The sequence below is a fragment of the Saccopteryx bilineata genome, chromosome 2 (assembly GCF_036850765.1).
Source record: "Saccopteryx bilineata isolate mSacBil1 chromosome 2, mSacBil1_pri_phased_curated, whole genome shotgun sequence".
NCBI lineage: Eukaryota > Metazoa > Chordata > Mammalia > Chiroptera > Emballonuridae > Saccopteryx > Saccopteryx bilineata.
In genome coordinates this window covers 255,625,802-255,647,879 of record NC_089491.1, presented here as the reverse complement: position 1 = coordinate 255,647,879, position 22,078 = coordinate 255,625,802, and the positions used below count along the sequence as shown (strand labels likewise).

At 39.8% G+C, this 22,078-nt stretch overlaps 1 protein-coding gene across 1 annotated transcript in view; it reads right to left on the bottom strand.

Moving 5' to 3' along the window:
- Positions 1-11,306: 11,306 nt before the first annotated feature.
- Positions 11,307-22,078, bottom strand: part of LOC136323209 (solute carrier family 5 member 4) — a 32,157-nt gene continuing 21,385 nt past the window's right edge. Inside the window, exons 9-15 of the mRNA XM_066255025.1 lie at positions 21,722-21,861; positions 20,085-20,188; positions 18,527-18,677; positions 15,945-16,113; positions 13,681-13,896; positions 12,083-12,185; positions 11,307-11,700 (exon numbers count right to left, since the gene is read on the bottom strand). Of these exons, the coding sequence (XP_066111122.1) occupies positions 11,486-11,700; positions 12,083-12,185; positions 13,681-13,896; positions 15,945-16,113; positions 18,527-18,677; positions 20,085-20,188; positions 21,722-21,861 (1,098 nt within the window). The 3' untranslated portion in view covers positions 11,307-11,485. The remainder of the gene's footprint in view (positions 11,701-12,082; positions 12,186-13,680; positions 13,897-15,944; positions 16,114-18,526; positions 18,678-20,084; positions 20,189-21,721; positions 21,862-22,078) is intronic.

The following is a 22,078-nucleotide window of genomic DNA, read 5'->3' as shown; positions in this document are numbered from 1 at the left end:
TGTGATCACGTGCTCGGGTGCACAAGGGTTGGTGGCCTTGGCCTTTGCCCCGCCCCCATGTGTGATGTTATGCTCGGTCCTGAGGGCACTGGCGAGCACCTTTGCTCAGCTGTGGGTCTCTGCCTGTTTCCGAGCTTTCGCCCTGCCTTTGCAGGATGATCCCACTTAAGGAACAGCTGCTAGCCTTGGCTCTACCACCAGGAAAGGCTGCGTGCCCAAGCTCAGCTTCGTAGCGGAACTCTGCCTCTTCTGGGCTTTTGGCTCCACCCCCGCGGGAGGAGCCTGCTACCAAGTCAGACCGCAAGCCTGGGTTGCACAGGCGGGGCAGGGATGTGCTCCTCTGCCCTTGCTCCGGGGCTGGTTTCTACCCTTTCTGGGTTTCCCGCCCTTCTCCCGGAGGCTGGATTACAGGCTGCCGGCAGCTGAGCTTAGCCACTTTTGCACGCCCCCTTCTCCCTAGCCGGGCAAGATTGAGCTCACACCTGAGTCCACTTGTGGCCAGCTGGCTTCCGCCCCTGCCAGCAGAACCGTGCTTTTGTCTCCCGCTGCCGCCCGCTCTCCGGTGCGCCCTCAGCCGTGTGGGTGGGGGCGTTGCAGCTCGGACCCTAAGACTCACTACCGTAGACCCGAAAGCTCCCTCCTTCTATGCGACTCTGCTCTGAATGCCGCGGGGGAGCTTGTTTGGCTGCTCTCCTGCTTCCCTTTGCTGGTATTGCTGTTTCCGGGGGAAATATTCACTTCAGCTTTGGGGAGTAACTCGTCCCAGGGGTTAGAGTGGCTATCTCCCAAAAATGTTTCTCCCTATGCCTCCTAGATTGCACTCTCTTCCTGTTACTGTGGTTCTCTCCCCTCTCCCTCCGTCTCCAGGAGCCCCGGGTGAGTGTTTGTGAGAGAGATGTTCTGCGTGGTCCCTTTAAGAAGGATCCTGGGTCTGAGAAATCAGACTCTCTCACAAACAGTATCCTGACTTGTTTCCAGCTAAATACTGTCCTTATGCTTCTTCTGGGCTCTGGGGCTGCAGGCTGGGGCTTTGCTCCTGGGGCTCAGGGCCCTTTCCCCTCTGCTAAACTCACTTCCCGCCACGCGAGTCTCTCCCTGCTGCTGTTCGCTCCGAGAAGCTGGGCAGCCCTCTCCGCATTTCCGCTTTTCCTACCAGTCTCTGGGTGGCTTCTTCAGCATTCCTGGGTTGAAGAGTCCTTTTAGTTTAGTCCAAAGTTGGTTTTTCCAGTTGATAGTTCATAAAATTAGTTTGTAATCCACATTGGTTCTGGGAGGTAGATGCTGGTACGTTCGCCTACTCCAGTGCCATCTTGTCTCTCTGGTCAAGTATTCTTGGTGAAAATAATTGAAAACAACTTGAAAGTTTCTCAGGGGAAAAATGGTCAAATTATGGTAAATGATTTTATGGGATAATGTGTGACTATTCAAAAGGAGGGATATCTATACCTACTAATAGGCAAAGAACGCCAAGATAAATTATATATAAAAAAGTTAGTCATGGATCAATGCATAAAGTCAGATTGCATTATGTAGAAATATGAGTATATTTAGACATACATACAAACGACTAGAAAAAATTAATATTAGCTTTAAACTAACAACTATTTTGAAAGTAATGGGGCAGATGGAGAGATGGGTTGTCTTTGGAAAGTATTATATTTAATTCTAAAGACCAAAGCATTGTTTACATTTTCTTTTTTTTTTTAAATAAATTTTTATTAATGGTAATGGGATGACATTAATAAATCAGGGTACATATATTCAAAGAAAACATGTCTAGGTTATTTTGTCATTAAATTATGTTGCATACCCCTCACCCAAAGTCAGATTGTCCTCCGCCACCCTCTATCTAGTTCTCTGTGCCCCTCCCCCTCCCCCTAACTCTCTCCCTCCCTCCCTCCCATGTCCTCCCTCCCCCCACCCCTGGTAACCACCACACTCTTGTCCATGTCTCTTAGTCTCGTTTTTATGTTCCACCAATGTATGGAATCATATAGTTCTTGTTTTTTTCTGATTTACTTATTTCACTCCGTATAATGTTATCAAGTTCCCACCATTTTGCTGTAAATGATCTGATATCATCATTTCTTATGGCTGAGTAGTATTCCATAGTGTATATGTGCCACATCTTCTTTATCCAGTCTTCTATTGAAGGGCTTTTTGGTTGTTTCCATGTCTTGGCCACTGTGAACAGTGCTGCAATGAACATGGGGCTACATGTGTCTTCACGTATCAATGTTTCTGAGGTTTTGGGGTATATACCCAGTAGAGGGATTGCTGGGTCATAAGGTAGTTCTATTTGCAGTTTTTTGAGGAACCACCATACTTTCCTCCATAATGGGTTGTACTACTTTACAGTCCCACCAACAGTGAATGAGGGTTCCTTTTTCTCCACAGCCTCTCCAACATTTGCTATTACCCGTCTTGTTGATAATAGCTAATCTAACAGGGGTGAGGTGGTATCTCATTGTAGTTTTGATTTGCATTTCTCTAATAACTAATGAAGCTGAGCATCTTTTCATATATCTGTTGGCCATTTGTATTTCTTCCTGGGAGAAGTGTCTGTTCATGTCCTCTTCCCATTTTTTTATTGGATTGTTTGTTTGTTTGTTGTTGAGTTTTATGAGTTCTTTGTAAATTTTGGATATTAGGCTCTTATCTGAGCTGTTGTTTGAAAATATCATTTCCCATTTAGTTGTCTGTCTGTTTATTTTGATATCAGTTTCTCTTGCTGAGCAAAAACTTTTTATTCTGATGTAGTCCCATTCATTTATCTTTGCCTTCACTTCTCTTGCCATTGGAGTCAAGTTCATAAAATGTTCTTTAAAACCCAGGTCCATGATTTTAGTACCTATGTCTTCTTCTATGTACTTTATTGTTTCAGGTCTTATATTTAGGTCTTTGATCCATTTTGAATTAATTTTAGTACACGGGGACAGGCTGTAGTCAAGTTTCATTCTTTTGCATGTGGCTTTCCAGTTTTCCCAACACCATTTGTTGAAGAGGCTTTCTTTTCTCCATTGTGTGTTGTTGGCCCCTTTATCAAAGATTATTTGACCATATATATGTGGTTTTATTTCTGGGCTTTCTGTTCTGTTCCATTGGTCTGAGTGTCTATTTTTCTGCCAATACCATGCTGTTTTGATTATCGTGGCCCTATAATATAGTTTAAAGTCAGGTATTGTAATGCCCCCAGCTTCATTCTTTTTCCTTAGGATTGTTTTGGCTATTCGGGGTTTTTTATAGTTCCATATAAATCTGATGATTTTTTGTTCCATTTCTTTAAAAAATCTCATAGGGATTTTGATGGGAATTGCATTAAATTTGTATATTGCTTTGGGTAATATGGCCATTTTGATTATATTTATTCTTTCTATCCAAGAACAAGGAATATTTTTCCATCTCATTGTATCTTTTTCGATTTCCCTTAACAATGCTTTGTAATTTTCATTATAAAGGTCCTTTACATTCTTTGTTATGTTTATTCCTAGTGGTATTTTATTTTTTTTGTTGCAATTGTGAAGGGGATTATTTTTTTGAGTTCGTTTTCTAATATTTCATTGTTGGCATATAGAAAGGCTATGGACTTTTGTATGTTAATTTTGTATCCTGCGACCTTACTGTATTGGTTTATTGTTTCTAATAATCTTTTTGTGGAGTCCTTCGGGTTTTCGATGTATAGGATCATATCATCAGCAAAAAGTGATACCTTTACTTCTTCTTTTCCGATATGGATGCCTTTTATTTCTTTGTCTTGTCTGATTGCTCTGGCCAGAAGTTGTAGCACCACGTTAAATAAGAGTGGAGAGAGTGGACAACCCTGTTTTGTTCCTGATTTAAGGTAGAAAGTCCTCAGTTTTATGCCGTTTAATATGATGTTGGCTGATGGTTTATCATATATGGCCTTTATCATGTTGAGATATTTTCCTTCTATACCCATTTTGTTCAGAGTCTTAAACATAAAATTGTGTTGTGTTTTATCAAAAGCCTTTTCTGCATCTATTGATAAGATCATGTGGTTTTTGTTCTTTGTTTCGTTGATATGGTGTATTACGTTAACCGTTTTGCGTATGTTGAACCATCCTTGAGATTCTGGGATGAATCCCACTTGATCATGATGTATTATTTTTTTAATATGTTGTTGTATTCGGTTTGCCAGTATTTTGTTTAGTATTTTAGCATCTGTATTCATTAGAGATATTGGTCTGTAGTTTTCTTTCTTTGTGCCATCCCTGCCAGGTTTTGGTATGAGGGTTATGTTGGGCTCATAAAATGTGTTTGGAAGTATTGCTTCTTCTTCAATTTTTTGGAAGACTTTGAGTAGAATAGGAACCAAGTCTTCTTTGAATGTTTGATAGAATTCACTAGTATAACCGTCTGGGCCTGGACTTTTATTTTTGGGGAGGTTTTTAATAGTTTTTTCTATTTCCTCCCTGCTGATTGGTCTGTTTAGGCTTTCTGCTTCTTCATGACTCAGTCTAGGAAGGTTGTATTGTTCTAGGAATTTATCCATTTCTTCTAGATTGTTGTATTTGGTGGCATATAATTTTTCATAGTATTCTACAATAATTCTTTGTATATCTATGATGTCTGTGGTGATCTTTCCTGTTTCATTTTGGATTTTATTTATTTGAGTCCTGTGCCTTTTTTCCTTGGTGAGTCTTGCCAAGGGTTTGTCAATTTTGTTGATCTTTTCAAAGAACCAGCTCCTTGTTTTATTGATTTTTTCTATATTTTTCTGTTCTCTATTTCATTTATTTTTGCTCTGATTTTTATTATCTCCTTTCTTCGGCTGGTTTTGGGTTGTCTTTGTTCTTCTTTTTCTAGTTCCTTAAGGTGTGAAGTTAAGTGGTTTACTTCGGCTCTCTCTTGTTTGTTCATATAGGCCTGAAGTGATATGAACTTTCCTCTTATTCCTGCTTTTGCTGCATCCCAGAGATTCTGATATGTCGTATTTTCATTTTCATTTGTCTGTATATATCTTTTGATCTCTGTGCTTATTTCTTCTTTGACCCATTCATTTTTTAGAAGTATGTTGTTTAGTTTCCACATTTTTGTGGGTTTTTCCCCCTCTTTTTTGCAGTTGAATTCTAGTTTCAAGGCTTTATGATCAGAAAATATGCTTGGTACAATTTCAATTTTTCTAAATTTGCTGATATTGTCTTTGTGGCCCAACATATGGTCAATTCTTGAGAATGTTCCATGTACACTAGAGAAAAATGTATACTCTGTTGCTTTGGGATGAAGTGTCCTGTAGATGTCTATCATATCCAGGTGTTCTAGTATTTCGTTTAAGGCCACTATATCTTTATTGATTCTCTGTTTGGATGACCGATCTAGAGCCATCAGCGGTGTATTGAGGTCTCCAAGTATGATTGCATTTTTGTTAGTTTTTGTTTTAAGGTCAATAAGTAGCTGTCTTATATATTTTGGTGCTCCTTGGTTTGGTGCATATATATTAAGGATTGTTATGTCTTCTTGATTCAACTTCCCCTTAATCATTATGAAATGACCATTTTTGTCTCTGAGTACCTTTTCTGTCTTGTAGTCAGCATTATCCGATATGAGTATTGCTACACCTGCTTTTTTTTTGGGTGTTGTTTGTTTAGAGTATTGTTTTCCAGCCTTTCACTTTGAATTTGTTTTTATCCTTTTTGCTTAGATGTGTTTCTTGTAGGCAACATATAGCTGGATTTTCTTTTTTAATCCATTCTGCTACTCTGTGTCTTTTTATTGGTAAGTTTAATCCATTTACATTTAGTGTAGTTATTGACACTTGTGGGTTCCCTACTGCCATTTTATAAATTGCTTTCTGTTAGTTTTGTATCTAGTTTGATTCTTCTCTTTTGTTTTTCTATCATTTGTTTTTGTTTGTTTGTGTTCCATACTTCTTTCCTCTGTTGCTACCTTTTTTAAGTCAAGTGTTTTTGTGGTGGTTTTTTCAAGGGTGGTTACCATTAAGTAATGAAAAGGGTACCTACCATATTCATTGTAGTACCCTATCTTATGAGTATTTCTGCACTTCATCGTCCTTTGCTACTGTTAATCTCCATCCTCTCCCCCCTTTTTTCCCTTTGTTGTCATAGTTTAAGTTTGGTTTTATTGTGTTCTTGGTGGAGCTGTTACTTGTGGTGTTGTTTTCTTTTGTTCTTTGAATCTGGTTGGAAAACCCCCTTTAGTATTTCCTGGAGTGGGGGCTTTCTGCTGATAAATTCTCTCATCTTTTCTGTATTTGTGAATGTTTTTATATCTCCTTCATACTTGAAGGATAGCTTTGATGGGTATAGTATTCTTGGCTGAAAGTTCCTCTCTTTCAGGGCTTTAAATATTGGGGTCCACTCTCTTCTAGCTTGTAGAGTTTCTGCTGAGAAATCTGATGATAATCTAATAGGCTTTCCTTTATATGTTGTACTCTTCTTTTCCCTGGCTGCCTTGAGAATTTTTTCTTTGTCATTGGTTTGTGCCATCTTTATTATGATGTGCCTTGGAGTGGGTTTGTTGGGGTTAAGAAAACTTGGTGTTCTGTTTGCTTCTTGAATTTGAGGCTTTAGTTCTTTCCACAGGCTTGGGAAGTTCTCGTCTATTATTTGTTTGTGTATATTCTCCATTCCATTTTCTTTCTCTTCTCCCTCTGATATACCTATTATTCTTATGTTATTCTTTCTGATGGAGTCAGACAATTCCTGTAGGGCTTTCTCATTTTTTATTATTTTTAAGTCTCTTTCTTCTTCTCTCTGTTGTGCCTCAAGTTGTTTGTCTTCTATTTCACTAATCCTATCTTCAATCTGGGCTGTTCTGTTAGCTAAGCTTGTTACCTCGTTTTTAAGCTCGTGAATTGAGTTTTTCATTTCTGTTTGATTTGTTTTTATAATTTCAATTTCCTTGGTAATATATTCTTTGTGTTCATTGAGTTGTTTTCTGATCTCCCTAAATTGCCTTTCTGTGTTTTCTTGTATATCTCTGAGTATTTTTAAGATTTCTATTTTAAATTCTCTGTCATTTAGCTCCAAGGCTTCCAATATGTTAAGTCTTTTCTCCATAGATTTTTTCCACATTTATTTGTGTTACCTCTCTTTCTTTTGTATCCATAATATTCGATTTCCTCTTTCTTATTGGCATCTGAGGGTGGTCTTGTTGATAGCACTAATTAGAATTAATAAAAAGTAAAAAGTAAAAAAAAAAAGTGTAAAACACCCCACAAAAAAAAAAAACAGTAATAATTTATTATTTCCCCCTTTTTTCTTTCTTCTCTTTCCCTCCTCTCCCCTCCTCAGGGAAATATTGTGATGACCTGTGAATTATATTATGCTAAATGTAACAAAAACTGCCTATAATGGAGGGCCTGATTTGGGGTGAAAAGTTCAAGGGGCAAAAAAAGGGAGTAGGGACCTACTAAATGCAAAAAAAAAAAAGGAAGAAAATCTTAGACAAGCATAAGATGATTTGCTTGAAAGTGATGGTCAACTAAGAGATATAATGAGAGGGATAAGAGGGAACCAGAAAAAAGGAGGAAAAAAAAGAATACTAATGAAGAAAAAAATAAAAATAATAAGTAAAAATCTGTTGTATTAAGTGGAGTGAAGACTAAATACAATGTAGACCTTGGGTTGGGAGGAATGCTAGTGAGTTAAAAAGCAACGTAAAAAGTACCCAAAATGCCACAAAAATAAACAAACAAACAAACAAAAAACAAAAACAAAAGCGAAAAAGAAAAATAAAGCCAAAAAAAAAACCCTTGAGTCCCAAATTAACTAATTTGTTCGTGATTGAGGATTAAATGGGAGGAAAGTAAAATGAGAAAAGAAAAAACGAATAGAAAGGAAAAAATAAGAAAAAGAGAAAAACAAAGGAAGAAAAAAAAAAGGAAGAGAAAAAAACAAAATAAAGCAAAACTAAAAAAAAAAAACAAAAGAGAGGAGAGTGAGAGTTAAGTGTTTTGGAGTATAACCTTAAAGGAGGGTGAGGATGAAGAAGAGAAATAAAATGTAACACTCATGGGTAGTGTAGTTCAAGAAAAGGGAAGCATAAGATGGGCAGAGAATAGAAGGACCGAGGTGGAGGAAATAGCAATAATAATAATAAAGGCAAAAAGATAGAAGAAACAAACAACAACAACAAAAAATTAGTGGAACAAGTTGTAAAGTCTGTGGATTTTTCTTGATTTTGAGAGGTTAACTTTTTCTTTTTTCTTTTCTCTCCCTCTTCCTGGTCGGTGACCCTGTACCCCAGGCTCTGCCCCTGTGTCACACTTAGGTAGGGATTTGCAGTTGATGTGATTCTATGGCAATGTCATATAATTGGCTTTAGTCTTGCTGGTAGTCAAGGCTTGTTGGCATTTGCAGGGTCCAACGATGAGAGAGTTTGCTTTCCTGGATTCTCTCTCCTAGTCCCCCCTTCCTGAATTAGCATCCTGGTGATGCAGCTATAAGGCTGCAACTGCTTCTGCCTGGGGAATAAGAGGCTCAAAGAGCTGGGAAATCCCCACTCTATCCCCACTCAGCGCAAGGCTTTGGGAAAGGCTCTGGCAGTCAGAGCCTCCAGTGTAATCAGGCAGGGGTGGGAGTCAATTGTTGTCAAGGTGACTGTTTAGCGCCTAGCATTCAGTTGGACCACTCAACCCAGGCTTTCCACACTTTGTAGCCTGTTTTGGCTGGAAAGAAGAGGCACTAGTCTCTGCTTGCGACTAGTGTAGTATAGATCTTATTATCTGCCAAGTCCCTCTTGTTAGCGTTTATCCCTGAATATGGAGGCTCTATCAATCAGAAGTTGCCCCCGCCCCTTTAGCGAGAGGCACTAAAAAATATCACGCCTCTTGTCTTGGATCACTGAACTGAGAGAGATCTTATCAACTAGAACCCGTGGGTGCGCAGATTTCATGGGTTAAGCTAATTTTAGTGATTGGGTCCGCAGCTGTGCTCCCGAAGGTATTTCAGGCTGCCTGAGCGCCCCTCCCCCAACGCTTGATTGTTAGCTTGAATGACTGGATGAGGTGCCCCGCCCACAGAGAGAATCTCCCAAGTAGGGAAGACCGCCTTGGCGCCTCTCCCACTCGCCCCACTGCTGGCAGCTGGGGCGCACCGGGCGCAGGATAATGGGGCACCCTGGGTGTGTGGGCCAGTAGGGCACTCTGGGCGCGTGGATTGCTCAGGGCACGCGCGTGAATGGGGTGCTCCGGGCACCGGTGGCTGGGGTCTCTCACTCGCAGTGCGCGGGCCGCTGGGAACGTTAGCGGTGCTCGCTCTGCAACCGGACCGGGCGCGCGCCGGCGGCTCACCGCTCCCGAGTGTGGGCAGTACTCACTCTGCAACTGGACTGGGCGCGCGCCGGCGGCTGCTCGCCACTCCCGAGTGTGGGCGGTACTCGCTCTGCAACCGGACTGGGAGCACGCCGGCGGCTGCTCGCCGCTCCCGAGTGTGGGCCGACTCACTGCAGGCACACTCCCTCTGGGGCTCCCGAGTGTGGGCGGTACTCGCTCTGTAACTGGACTGGGCGCGCGCCAGTGGCTGCTCGCCGCTCCGGAGCGTGGGCTGACTCACCACCGGCGCACTCCCTCAACGGCTTGAATGAACGTCCCTGCGGTAGCTTCCTCTACACCCTCGTTTCTCAGATTCAAGTGATAACAGTCCTTTCGCTTTCAGTTTGTGTGGAACTCCGGAATGCTCCGAGGATAAATTTTTCTGTTTCTAGTTGATAAATTTGTTGTGATTTTGGGGAGATCTGTCAGACGCGCTGCTCACGGCGCCATTTTCGTGACATCACTTGTTTAAATTTTCATAACAATATCCTAGGTAGGTATTTTTTGTGTAATTTATCAAAACATATTTGTTGATTTCCTTTTATAACAGTGTGTTTTAAATCTGTATATATTCTTACATAGAGATAATTAACATCTACAATGTCAAAAAAAACAACACAGAAATAGGCAGAGAAAGATATATATTTAAGTAACAATGCCAATAAATAAGTTGTTAATATCTAAACTTAGATTGTAGTAATAGGCACAACTAAGACTATTTTAAAATACACTAAAATAGGCCCTGGCCTGTTGGCTCAGTGGTAGAGCATCGGCCTGGCGTGCAAGGGGTCCCGGGTTCGATTCCTGGCCAGGGCACACAGGAGAACTACCCATTTGCTTCTCCGCCCCTCCCCCTTTCCTTCCTCTCTGTCTCTCTCTTCTCCTCCCGCAGCCGAGGCTCCATTGGAGCAAAGATGACCTGGGCGCTGGGGATGGCTCCTTGGCCTCTGCCCCAGGTGCTAGAGTGGCTCTGGTCTCAGCAGAGCGACCCCCCCCCCCGAGGGGCAGAGCATCGCCCCCTGGTGGGCAGAGCGTAGCCCCCTAGTGGGCGTGCCTGGTGGATCCCAATCGGGCGCATGTGGGAGTCTGTAGACTGTCTCTCCCGGTTTCTAGCTTCAGAAAAATACAAAAAAACCCCAAAAAACAAAAATACTCACACTGAAATGTACCCTTAAAAAAGTGCACTTTATGATATGTAATTTATATTTTAATAAAGTGGTTTAAAAAAAAATCCATGGCTTGATATGCTAACTTTTAGTAGGGAATGACTTTATTTAAAGCAGAAGCTAATAAATTTCTAATAAGTTTATGAGAATATTTACAACAGGCATTTCTCACTCACTTCCCCTCAACTATTAGGAAATCTTTATTTTTTGTTTTTGTTTTTTTAATTAAATGAGAGGCGGGTGGGGGGAAGTCCAGACAGAGAGGCTCCCACATGCGCCCTGACTGGATCCACCTGGCAAGTCCCCTACTTGGCGATGGTCTGCCGATCTAGGGCCGCTGCTCCATTGCTCAGTAACTGAGCTATTTTAGTGCCTGAGACGAGGCCATGGAGACATCCTCAGCGCCCAGAACCAACTTGCTCAAAACCATTTGAGCCACTGCTGCAGGAGAAGGGGGAAGAGAGAGAAGGGGGAGAAGTGGAGAAGCAGATGGTCGCTTCTCCTGTGTGCCCTGTGTGCCCTGACTGGGAATTGAACCTGGGACTTCCACATGCCAGTACGCTCTACCACTGAGCCAACTGTCCAGGGCCAGGAAATATTTCTATTTGTCAAATCATTGAGATCAGTGAGGTAAAGATGGGAGAAAAATGTCACTGTTTTTCAGATGAGGAGGTTACTAAGGGAGGCAGAGTTGGGAGAAGCATTCCTTTCTAAGAGGAAACCTCTGGAAATAACAGAAAACAAGTTTAACATAGGACAATCTTCTGGTGAACTATAAAAATCAAAGATTGAGATCCAAATTCTCCTAGTTTACACACAGAGATGCAGTCATTTCACTGGCTTTCTGAATTACCAACTCTTTCTCTTTATTTATTAACACAAAGGAATAGCAAAAGCTAAAAGTCAGGTCTATAGTTATAAAATTACAAACTGTTTATTTTCCTTTTTCAACACAACGAAATCTAGAGATGAAAAATAAAAAATATCCTTTGCTTAATAAGTATTCTAGTGGCTCAGATGGAGTTCAGGCAAAGTAGCCGTGGACAAAGATGGCCACAGTCAGGAGGAGGATGGCATTGATGTTCACTACAGTCCTCCATAACGGCTTCTCGGACGTGTCCGTCAGCTTCTTCCTCAGGGCTTCTTCCTCCTCTTTGCTCAGCTTGGGGCCTTTCTTCTGAAAACCACAGAATATGTCATAAGCTTTCTTGAAACATCCGCGAGTTTCCTCAGGATTGTCTGCAACAAAGAAAGATAAACAAATGATCACAAAACACGGGAAATAAAACTCTCGTCAAGGTGGTACAGATGACTGTGAAGAATAATCACAGCTACCTCTATGTGTTAGAGAATGTCCCTGAGAAAATACAGATAACTCCGGTTATATAAAAATAGAACACTTTTGCATAACACAAAGTCCAAAAAACCAAGTTAAACCAGTGACAAACTGGAGGAAAACATTCACATTTTATATAAAACAGGGCTTAATATCCTTAGTATGAATGAATTTCTTGAAATAGAGAAAATCCTACAAACAACTCCAGGTAAATGGACCAGAGAGATGAATAAACAGTTCAAAGAAGAATGGTAGTTCTGAAACCAAATGTGAACCAGATATTACCTTCATCAACGTCGTCATCAGCTTCTTCATGTCGTTTGTCTTCTGCATCTAAATCGATTCGTTCCTCTGTACTGTTCCGAAGAGCCCAGCATAGGCGATACAGCTGCCCAGGGGACACAGACAAGCACATTAGTGATGAGCAAATGTTTACATTAATACAATTGCACATTTATTGTTCAGTGCAAAAAACCCAAAAACATCAAACAGCACAGGAAAATATAGATAACCAAGAGAAGGTCTTATATCACACTCATTCACCAAAACACACTATTTTAACTATTTCTCTAATATATTTAAAACTCCTACTGCTGGGTTTAGAATTTCATAAAAGTCAAAGATTTATCTGACACATTATACCCTGGCTTTACTCATTGTTCTGTTACTCAACTGCTCTTAGCTAAAGCATTATTACTTTGTCTGGTTAGACATTATTACTTTGATAACTTTTAAATTTATTCTTAAGTTTCATTTCTGGATCTTTCATGTTTAGATAGTATCTAGGTACTCTTATTAAGTTCTGATAGAAATTTATACCCTTACATGCCAGTTTTCCTGACCACATCCAAACTTTTGTCAACTTGACCATGATTTAAAAACTGTCAAACTTTGTAGAATTTTAATTGTTTTCTGTAAATATAATTAAGATTTACATGCTTAGTCTGTATGTTGAATAAAAAATTTGAAAATAAATAACATTTATGCTATGACACAACTTTTTTGGTCCCATAGATATAAAATCTGTGATTGGATGCAATGAATAAATACCAACCAGCTCTAGGTCATTTTAAGAAAATTGTTTCTAGTGTCAAATAGGTTTTTAAAAATATAATCCACCTGTCTATGAAATTCTACTTACCCCCAAACAGGCCCAGCCCAGATGGTAGCCCTCCTACGAAGTAGTTTTCAGTCTCTTAGGCAACACTCATTGCTCAGTTTAGTGAATGTTCAGATTTACCTCCTAAATGCATTCTGGAGTTATTAGAGGATGAAGCCCATATCCTAATTCCACATTTCTTTTTATTTTTTATTTTTTATTTTTCTGAAGTAGGAAATGGAGAGGCAGTCAGACAGACTCCCGCATGTGCCTGACCAGGATCCACCTGGCATGCCCACCAGGAGGCGATGCTCTGCCCATCTGGGGCGTTGCTCTGTTGCAACCAGAGCTGTTCTAGTGCCTGAGGCAGAGGCCACAGAGCCATCCTCAGTGCCCGTGCCAACTTTGCTCCAATGGAGCCTTGGCTACAGGAGGGGAAGAGAGAGACAGAGAGGAAGGAGAGGGGGAGGGGTGGAGAAGTAGATGGGCGCTTCTCCTGTGTGCCTTGGCCTGGAATCGAACCCGGACTCCTGCACGCCAGGCCGATGCTCTACCACTGAGCCAACTGGCCAGGGCTAATTACACATTTCTTAATTCACTATGCTTTTAACATATCAGGTGCAAATTATTGTTTAGTTGAATAATTGCATGATAATCTCTTAGGTTCCTTCTAGGTCTAATGGTGTTATGATTCTGTTGCCTCGGACTTATACACCAGTTGAAACTTTAGAAGGTAAAGAACTCTTATTTTAAAATAAGCATCTATCTATTAGTCATTACTCACATGTATCTCAGGAATGGGTTTTGTTAACAGGGAGACTCCCAGGATGACAAGTACGGAAATTACAAATAGAATCATGGCAAAGTACAGATAGTGCACTCCACAGATGATCTTGGGACAGTCACTGGCAGCCACGCAGCTCCCTGTTCCATAGGCAAATTCTGTAATCATACGTATAAGGCCGATCACAAGTCCAATGATTAGACCCCAGAAGGCTCCCTGCAAAAGAAGCAAGAACAAAATCAGGATATTTAGAAAAGATGAGAAGCTCATTTTATTTAGTAGGTCACAATTATCATCCTACTTGCATTTTCCACCTAGAACCAACACATGGCTAACCCTGAACACAAGGTCACCAGAAAGTAGGGAAAACGTGCCAGTGCATGTGTTTACTAGTGGGCTGTTGCTCTCCGTGGTCTTGAACCATTCTTGCACTGTTAATTCTCCAACTTCCAGGACACTACAGGTATCCCCCACTTCTCAAGCTTGCACTATATGTCACTTTGCATTTGTGAAAAATCTACATTATTAGGACTCGTTTCTGCTAACCGAAAAAAATTCAAAGAGGATTTTCACTTTTACAAAAAAAGGCAAAATGTGGAAATAGTTTTTTAGCATTTGTTTTTCAGTGCGCCCTTATAGAGGTGGCGTGCACTGACCGGAGCAATGAGAGTGACCCCACCAAGCTTTTTCCCTGGAACCACACTCCATTTCTCAGCATCAGGATGCCCTGGATTTGAACTGTGTTTGTGAGTATCGTGCTTTATCTTGATTTGTCTCATGCCTCCATTAGCAAGATAAGTCCCAATGTATCAGAAAAGCCTAAGAGAGGTTATTATTTGGGTTTGAAATGCTCAAAAAATTTTCCGTATAAATTAGTGGTAAACTTCTTCACTTTATGCTTTTTAGGCTTAGGTAAGGTTTCATAAAAACATTATCCTTTTGGATAGCAGGGGAAACCTGTACTGTCTACTCTAACCCAAGTTTATGTTTACCTTGACTTTTATTTTATATATAGATTTAAAAACAGGCAACATTTTGTAGAATAAAAAGAACTATGCCTTATGTTACACAATTTACAGAGTTGACATTAATTATGATACTTCTACTAAGCCTTTGACAATTAAAAGCATTCATTTTCTCTGTGAAGTGGTGGGGGTGGAGAGATATGTCCCCTGTTCCCTTGATTAAGATGTTATGTTTAGTGGATACTGTCTTACATAGAGATTAAGAGTATACGCTTTGGATGGAGGAAGATGTGAGTCTGAATCCCAAGATCCCACTTACTAATACAAAGTAACATGTGGAGAACACATAGATATTAATTTCCTGTATCTGATCCTCATCTGAAAATTATGACAATAAGGCTAACACCTGGGGACAATTAAAGTGTGAAATGTACATGGTCCATAATAATTGTTTCTTTATGCAATTATACATTAATGTATTTCGAACTATTATAGTGAGGTAGCTTTTCTTCTAAGCATTTCATGTTTAAAGAAATCTTTTTAAATCCTTACAGCAATCCTATAAGGCAGGCACTGTGATTATCTTCATTTTACATAGTCAAATGGTTTTTTTAATATCACAATGATAGGCCCTGGCTGGTTGGCTCAGTGGTAGAGCATCAGACTGGCGTATGGGTGTCCCAGGTTCGATTCACAGTCAGGGCACATAGGAGATGTGCCCATCTGCTTCTCCACCCTTCCTGCTCTTGCTTCTCTCTCTCTTCACCTCCTACAGTCATGGCTCGATCTGAGAGAGTTGGCCCAGGGTGCTGAGGATGGCTCCATGGCCTCCTCCTCAGGCACTAAGAAGAGTTCAGTTGCTGAGCAACGACGCAATGTCCCAGATGGGTAGAGCTTTGCCCTCTAGTGGGTTTGCCGAGTGGATCCTGGTTGGGGCACATGCGGGAGTCGGTCTCTGCCTTCCCTTCTCTCACTGAATAACAATAATAATAATAAAAAGATCACAATGATATTAAGTGGTAGAGGCAGGATTAGATCCTGGCAGTCTTACTACAACTCTTGTATTCTTTGGCACTGTGCCATGTATGTATATATTTTGTAAGAAATACAAAAACCACTATGAGTGTGCAGTACCTATTTTCACACTTGGATGAGAGTCAGGAATTGTGGCTGACCACAGTTAAAATGGAGATGTGCCTTGAGTTGTATAAATTCGGTGGAAAGAAGGCATTTTTCTACTAGTGAAAGACATTTTTTCTCCCTCCAGCAGGAAGGAAATACTCCCTCATTTTCACTTACCTGTTCATTGACTCTTTTACAGAAGATGGCAAGCAGGAAGACAGCACTGACTGGAGGTGCAAGGTAGCTAGAAATTGACTCCACGTAATGAAATAGTTGTCCATTTTGAGATACTTGTACTAAAGGGACCCACAAAATGCTGATGACAATTAAAAGAATGATAAACAACCTGGGAAGAAAACAGAATAATTTCAGTGTTAATCAAAAGCATTGCTGGTTTTGTTTATACTCATCTGAAAATTAAGGGATATTTCAAAATGAATATGAAGTGATAAAATATCCTTAATTTTTGTGAGCAGTATAGTTCTTGAATTCATTCTTGTGGCCATTCATTGATTTTTCCATAGAAAGTCAAGCTCCTTGACATCAGGCCATGTCATGCTTAATGACTGTTCATTAGTAAAATGTCAATAAAGCAATAGCTTACCTATATATGTATATAATAGCTTCAACTGTGAGATTAAAAATCCATTTATAAAAACAGTTTAAATATCAGCATGTGGTTAATAATTCTCTAATGTATTTTATACATTGTATCAATTAGGAAAAACACAACACCATTTCTAAATAATTATTTGAATGATAAAGAAATTAGACTCCAGCCTGGCCTGTAGTGGCGCAGTGGCTAAAGCGTCGACCTGGAATGCTGAGGTCGCTGGTTTGAAACCCCAGGCTGATTGTACATACAGCAAGCAATCAATGAACAATTAAAGTGAAACAATTATGAGTTGATACTTCTTGCTCCATCCTGCCCTCTATAAAATCAATAAATAAAATCTTAAAAAAATTAAACTCCTATTTTGCTCTTTTTTTCTAGCTTGAGAGAAACTGAGTCAGTTTGCACACTTTAGAATAAAAATATCTTCTCTCCTAGAATGCTGAGTGAATTGGCCAGAAATGCTAATTTGTGCATTTTACTACTTGAGTACTTTGGCAGGTAGAAAGAATGGGTTAAAATATTGATATGCAGTACAAATCTATTAGAGGCTCCCGGGGTCCAGGGACCATGACTGAGTCACTTTTTAAAGCTTTGCAATATTCTTTTGTACTTGTCATGTGAATAAACCAATAATAACAGTTTACTGGACTCTCTGTGAAAGGTCATTGCTTGTCTGTGCTCACCTGAAACAGAGAGGTGGGAGTAGGGAGAACCGGGAACAAGCGTTTGGGCAGAAGACTGAGGCCCATGTCTCATTTAAGCTTTACAAAACCTCTGTAACCCTTTCGGTAACTATTCAATACATGTGATAAACCATACAAAGTCCAAGCACACTAGAGCTCAGTAAAGAGTCAATAAATAACACCTACTTTTGTTATTGTCATCATCATTGGAAAGCAAATTAGGTGCCTCTTTTGCTCTTTTACATTCAGTTGTTTTCACTCACGTGTACAATAAAATCCAAAGTCCTGTTATAGCTGAAATGGCCTACATCACTTCCCCTCTCACTACGTTTCTGACCTTGTTTCTTATCACTCTCCCACTTGCTCGTCATGGGCCAAGTTCATCTCCTGTTGTTCTCACACGCACCCCACGTGACTGTGGAGGAATGTAGCACTTACTGTTCCTCCCTACTGAGCCTTGGGGTTCCTGGCACACTTTCCCCAGGACTCTGCTCAAATATCATTTCTTCGGGGAGGCCTCTCTGAGCATCTGTCATAAGGAGCCTGATCCTTTAATCCTGCTTTAATTTTCTTCCTAGAATTTTTTACCACTGGATATAGAATATATTTATTGTCTATCTTCTCCACAAAGGCATAAGTCCTATGCAGCATAAAATTATTTTCCATATATATGTCATTTTTTTTATATTTGGATGTTGGGAAATAGTAGGCATTTAATATGAAAGAGAGAAAAAGAAAAACTCATTAATTGATCATTGAGAATTAAAAGGCGTTTATACACAAGATCGTATTCCTATTAGTGGGCATCTTTGGCCTACTGACCTCTAGTCCAACACTTTCTCTATCACAGAAACACAGATGCTTACTGGTCTTCCTCTCCTGGAGCATTTATCCAAAGTCAAGATTTGGATCAACTGAACCCTTGTAATTTCTCCAAGTGCTTAATTTACCAAAAACAATTGTTGCTATATTCAACAAAGCACAGTCTTTTAAATAGGTGGTTAGTTTCTCTCAACATTTCATTTTAAAATAAAAACAGTTGGTAAACTCCTCTGTAGTACAGCGTGGATCCCTTTAATCTGTTATTTCCTTCATGTAATATGCATGGAAACTTCTAGAAATGATGCATTAACCTATGAGAATAGGTAGAAACTTTATACCCCAGGAAAAACATTGATGGAATTTCATGAAGATGTGGTTGGGAGAGGGTGTGAAGGGAAGAATAAAAGACAATCAGAGCTTTTTGGAAGTCTGCAAAATAACTATTTCATTTAAAAGTATGATCCTAAATTTTGTATCTAGAAGGACATAAAGTTGGATCAAATGACCTCTAATGTTCCTTTACCTACTCTAGAACTCTACGGTTAGTTTCCGGAAACCCAAAGATGAGGAAGCTCTGTTTCACTTCCATATTTCTACTTTTTCAGAAAAATTTTAGATGGAAGCCAGGATTCTCTCACCGTCCAGCTATAAGGAGCTCCTTCTCTGATGCCCGCTTCCGGATCTTGGTGTAGAGGTCCATGGTGAAGAGAGTGCTGGCGCTGTTGAAGATGGAGGTCAGGGAGCTCATGAGAGAGGCCAACATGACTGACAGCATCAGGCCTCGCAGTCCTGGGGCCAGAAGAGGATGCAATCACTGGTTAGGATGCAATCACATGCAAACTGGCTGCCATGATCTATGGTTACCTTGCCAAACCAGAGTCATTCAAAGATGAAAGTGTCACCTGGAACATTTATTAACTGATGTGCTTATCAACACATGCCATCATGTAGCATTTTCTGCATATTTCTTGGGGTGATTTGATAATAATCCAGTATAGAATTTTAATTCTAAATATAAATTTAGAGATCATTGGCTGGGACCTGTGTTTGGAAGAAAGGAAACAGTGTTATACTGTCTTTTTTTCCTTTTATGTGGAAGAACTGCTAGCTTCTTGGAGACTTAGGGAACTGAAGAAGGAAAAGCCTAGTAGGTGGTTCTGTTGAAGAAATCTTTAGTAGGACAAGCAAAAAATTTTGAGATATTATGGCAACTTCATCCTCCAAGTTCCTCTGCCTAGAATAATGCCACTGAACATCCTAGGATGAAGCGTTGAATAGGTGGATGGGTGATGTACCTTGTGGGTTATGCTCCCTTCTTTCAGACAATGTACATGTGTGTCAGGGAGAAGAAATGTCATAGAAAGGTTAGCTATCTTTTGATGGGCCTAAGGTATAACATCACTTGGTTATTTCTGAACCACATGACCTGCTGTTTCTGATCACAGCAGATCACCTTCTGCATCCTAGTAATTCACTTATTTCATGTGTATGTTTGATCTCCTATGTCATGAAACTAGAATGTGAATTCCAAGGGGTAGGTGACCTTGTGCCTACCTCACTAATGTTTTCTAAGCACCAGGGAAGTTTCTGGCACATAGTAGGCACAATTATACTGAGGTATAATTGATGAATAACAACTGTATGTATTTAAGGTGTATGACATGATGCTTTGATGTATATATACACTGTGAAATGATTATCACAGTCAAGCTAATTAAAATATTCATCATCTCATATAGTCATTACTATCTTGTTTTGTTGTGAGAATGATTGGGATCTATTCTTTTAGCAAATTTTAAGTATACAACACATCAACTATAGTCTCCATGCTGTACTGTAGATTTCCAGATTTATCCATATTATAACTGAAAGGTTGTACCCTTTGACCAACATCTTCCTATTTCCCCTATCCCAAAGCCCCTGGCAACCATCATTCAATTTCTCTGTTTCTTTAGATTCTGTATATACAAGGGACATCATGCCTTTCTGTGTCTGGCTTATTTCACATACTGTAATGTCCTCCAGGTTCATTTATGTTGTCATAAATGGCAGGATTTCCTTCCTTATTAAGGATGAAAAAAGTTTCACTATCTATCTATCTATTTATCTATCATCTATCAATCACATACCTACCTACCTATTTATTTATCATCACACTTCCCTTATCCATTTATCTGAGCATGAACATTTTCTTACCATCAGGCATTAGTTCCATCACCAGTATTGGGTAGGCATAGTTACTACAGCCAACTTCAGTGCCACAGTGTTTCACACATTCAGAAGGTACAACACAGGCTACCCTATCTGAAAAGAAATTCAGATAAGTAGGTTCAATGAGTGGGGCCCAAACACATAACATCTACCAACACAGAGGCAAGTTGTAAGATCATGGGTCTGGAAATTGAAGGTTTGGCATTAAACTTTATAAGACCAGTCTGGTTTCCCTTTGCCAGGAACACAACTTTCTAAGTGTCTCACAGCTGTAGCTCTCCTTGCACTGACCTATGGGGCAGAGCTCTGTTTTGGGATGTGGTCCAGATAGAGCATTAGGAGCAAACAGAAGGAGCTGATTCCATGCTTCGGATGAAGTACAACAGCATAAATCCTCCCAGAAGCACAGAACTCCAGTGATAAAGCAACAATACCACTACTCAGGAAGTTAATCCTTCGTCAGATCATTTAGCCCAGTGTCTTTCTCCCATATCTAAGAAGAGGTGTCACTTGTGATGTTGTTGGGGTGACTATCCATGTGGGACGATGTCTCATTCATTGTGGTAGTTGCATAGTACCTTGGTGATATTTTTGCTTAAAGGACATTATGAAAACAGATAGCAAAAATTGATATAAAAAATCACCCATAATACTAATACCTTAGCATATTAGCTTCTTTTAGATTTTTTTCATTCCTTTCTAATCTTCTTCTGGAGAGAAATGTCTTTTTTGCATAACTATGGTAATTGTTGAAATAATAGTTTACAGTCTGCTTTTTACATCTAACATAATAACTTCAGCATTCACCAAGTTTTTTTGTTTTGTTTTTGTTTTTTTACCGAGTTTTGAGATAGTATACAATAATATCTTTGGCTACTCCCTATTTGTTGGATATCCACCCAGTATTTATTACAATGTTGCAGTAGGAAGGGATATTGGTCTCTTGATGTTCATCTTAACAAGTCTTCAGCTAAATAAACTGATGCCCAGTTGAGAAAACATGAAGTGAATTCATTGTTATCTGATAGATTGCCCCAAGAGAAACCAGAAATCTAGATTAGCTAAGAAATATTCTGCCATATTTCCTTAACTCTTCATAATAAAAGTTTTTAAGGAAAATTTTCAACATTAGTAGTTACTCTCAGCTGACTCAGAAATTAAAACATTCCCAATAACCCAATTCAAAAGTAGTGAAGGTGGGTATCAGCTTAGAGGGACTAAGAAGTGACAGTGCATCTCCAAGACCCTCTCAGTCAGTGACGTCCTGGACTGAACCACCTCAGCTCACCTATAACTCCCATTTCCCCAGTTCTACCTCATGCTCCTGCATTATCCTCTAGACTTGCTTAAATCCTAGCTACTCATGGAAGCAAGACAAAACAAACTCAAATGTCTACAAAGAGATAGGCATGCAGTATAAAATAGATAAGAGAATAGAATGTCCTATACAGAAAACTTTTTTGCTCTGACCTTCTGCACAATGTGTTAATATCCTCTTAGAATTTTGTGTTTACTTCCAAACATAATGTGTTTTCTAGTTACTAAGGTTTTTCATACATTGAAACCACTATTTGTAACTCAAGCATAAAAAATGAGCAAACTAGCATTTGTGGATTCAGGACTTGCCTGTAAACAAGATGCGGCTGATCATCCCTGGCATCACCATGATGAACATGGGCAGCAACTTCAGGTACCCACACATGACACAGGCTGCCTTCACGTGAGACATGTCCTTGCCTGACAGGCAACGCTGTACAATGACCTGCCAGGAAAATACGATTTTGTCATGAAACAACCAGAGGATGACTTTAAAGAAGGGGTGTGCCTCTTCCCAGGGATTAATGTTACAATAAGAAATATTCCTGTTTACAGGAATATTCCATTTCAGCAGATGTCCTGATGCTCAGTGTATGTGCAGTGTACAAATAAATGTGTTCTGAAGCTTTTAATCTTATTGATACATTTTTACAAATGTGTTT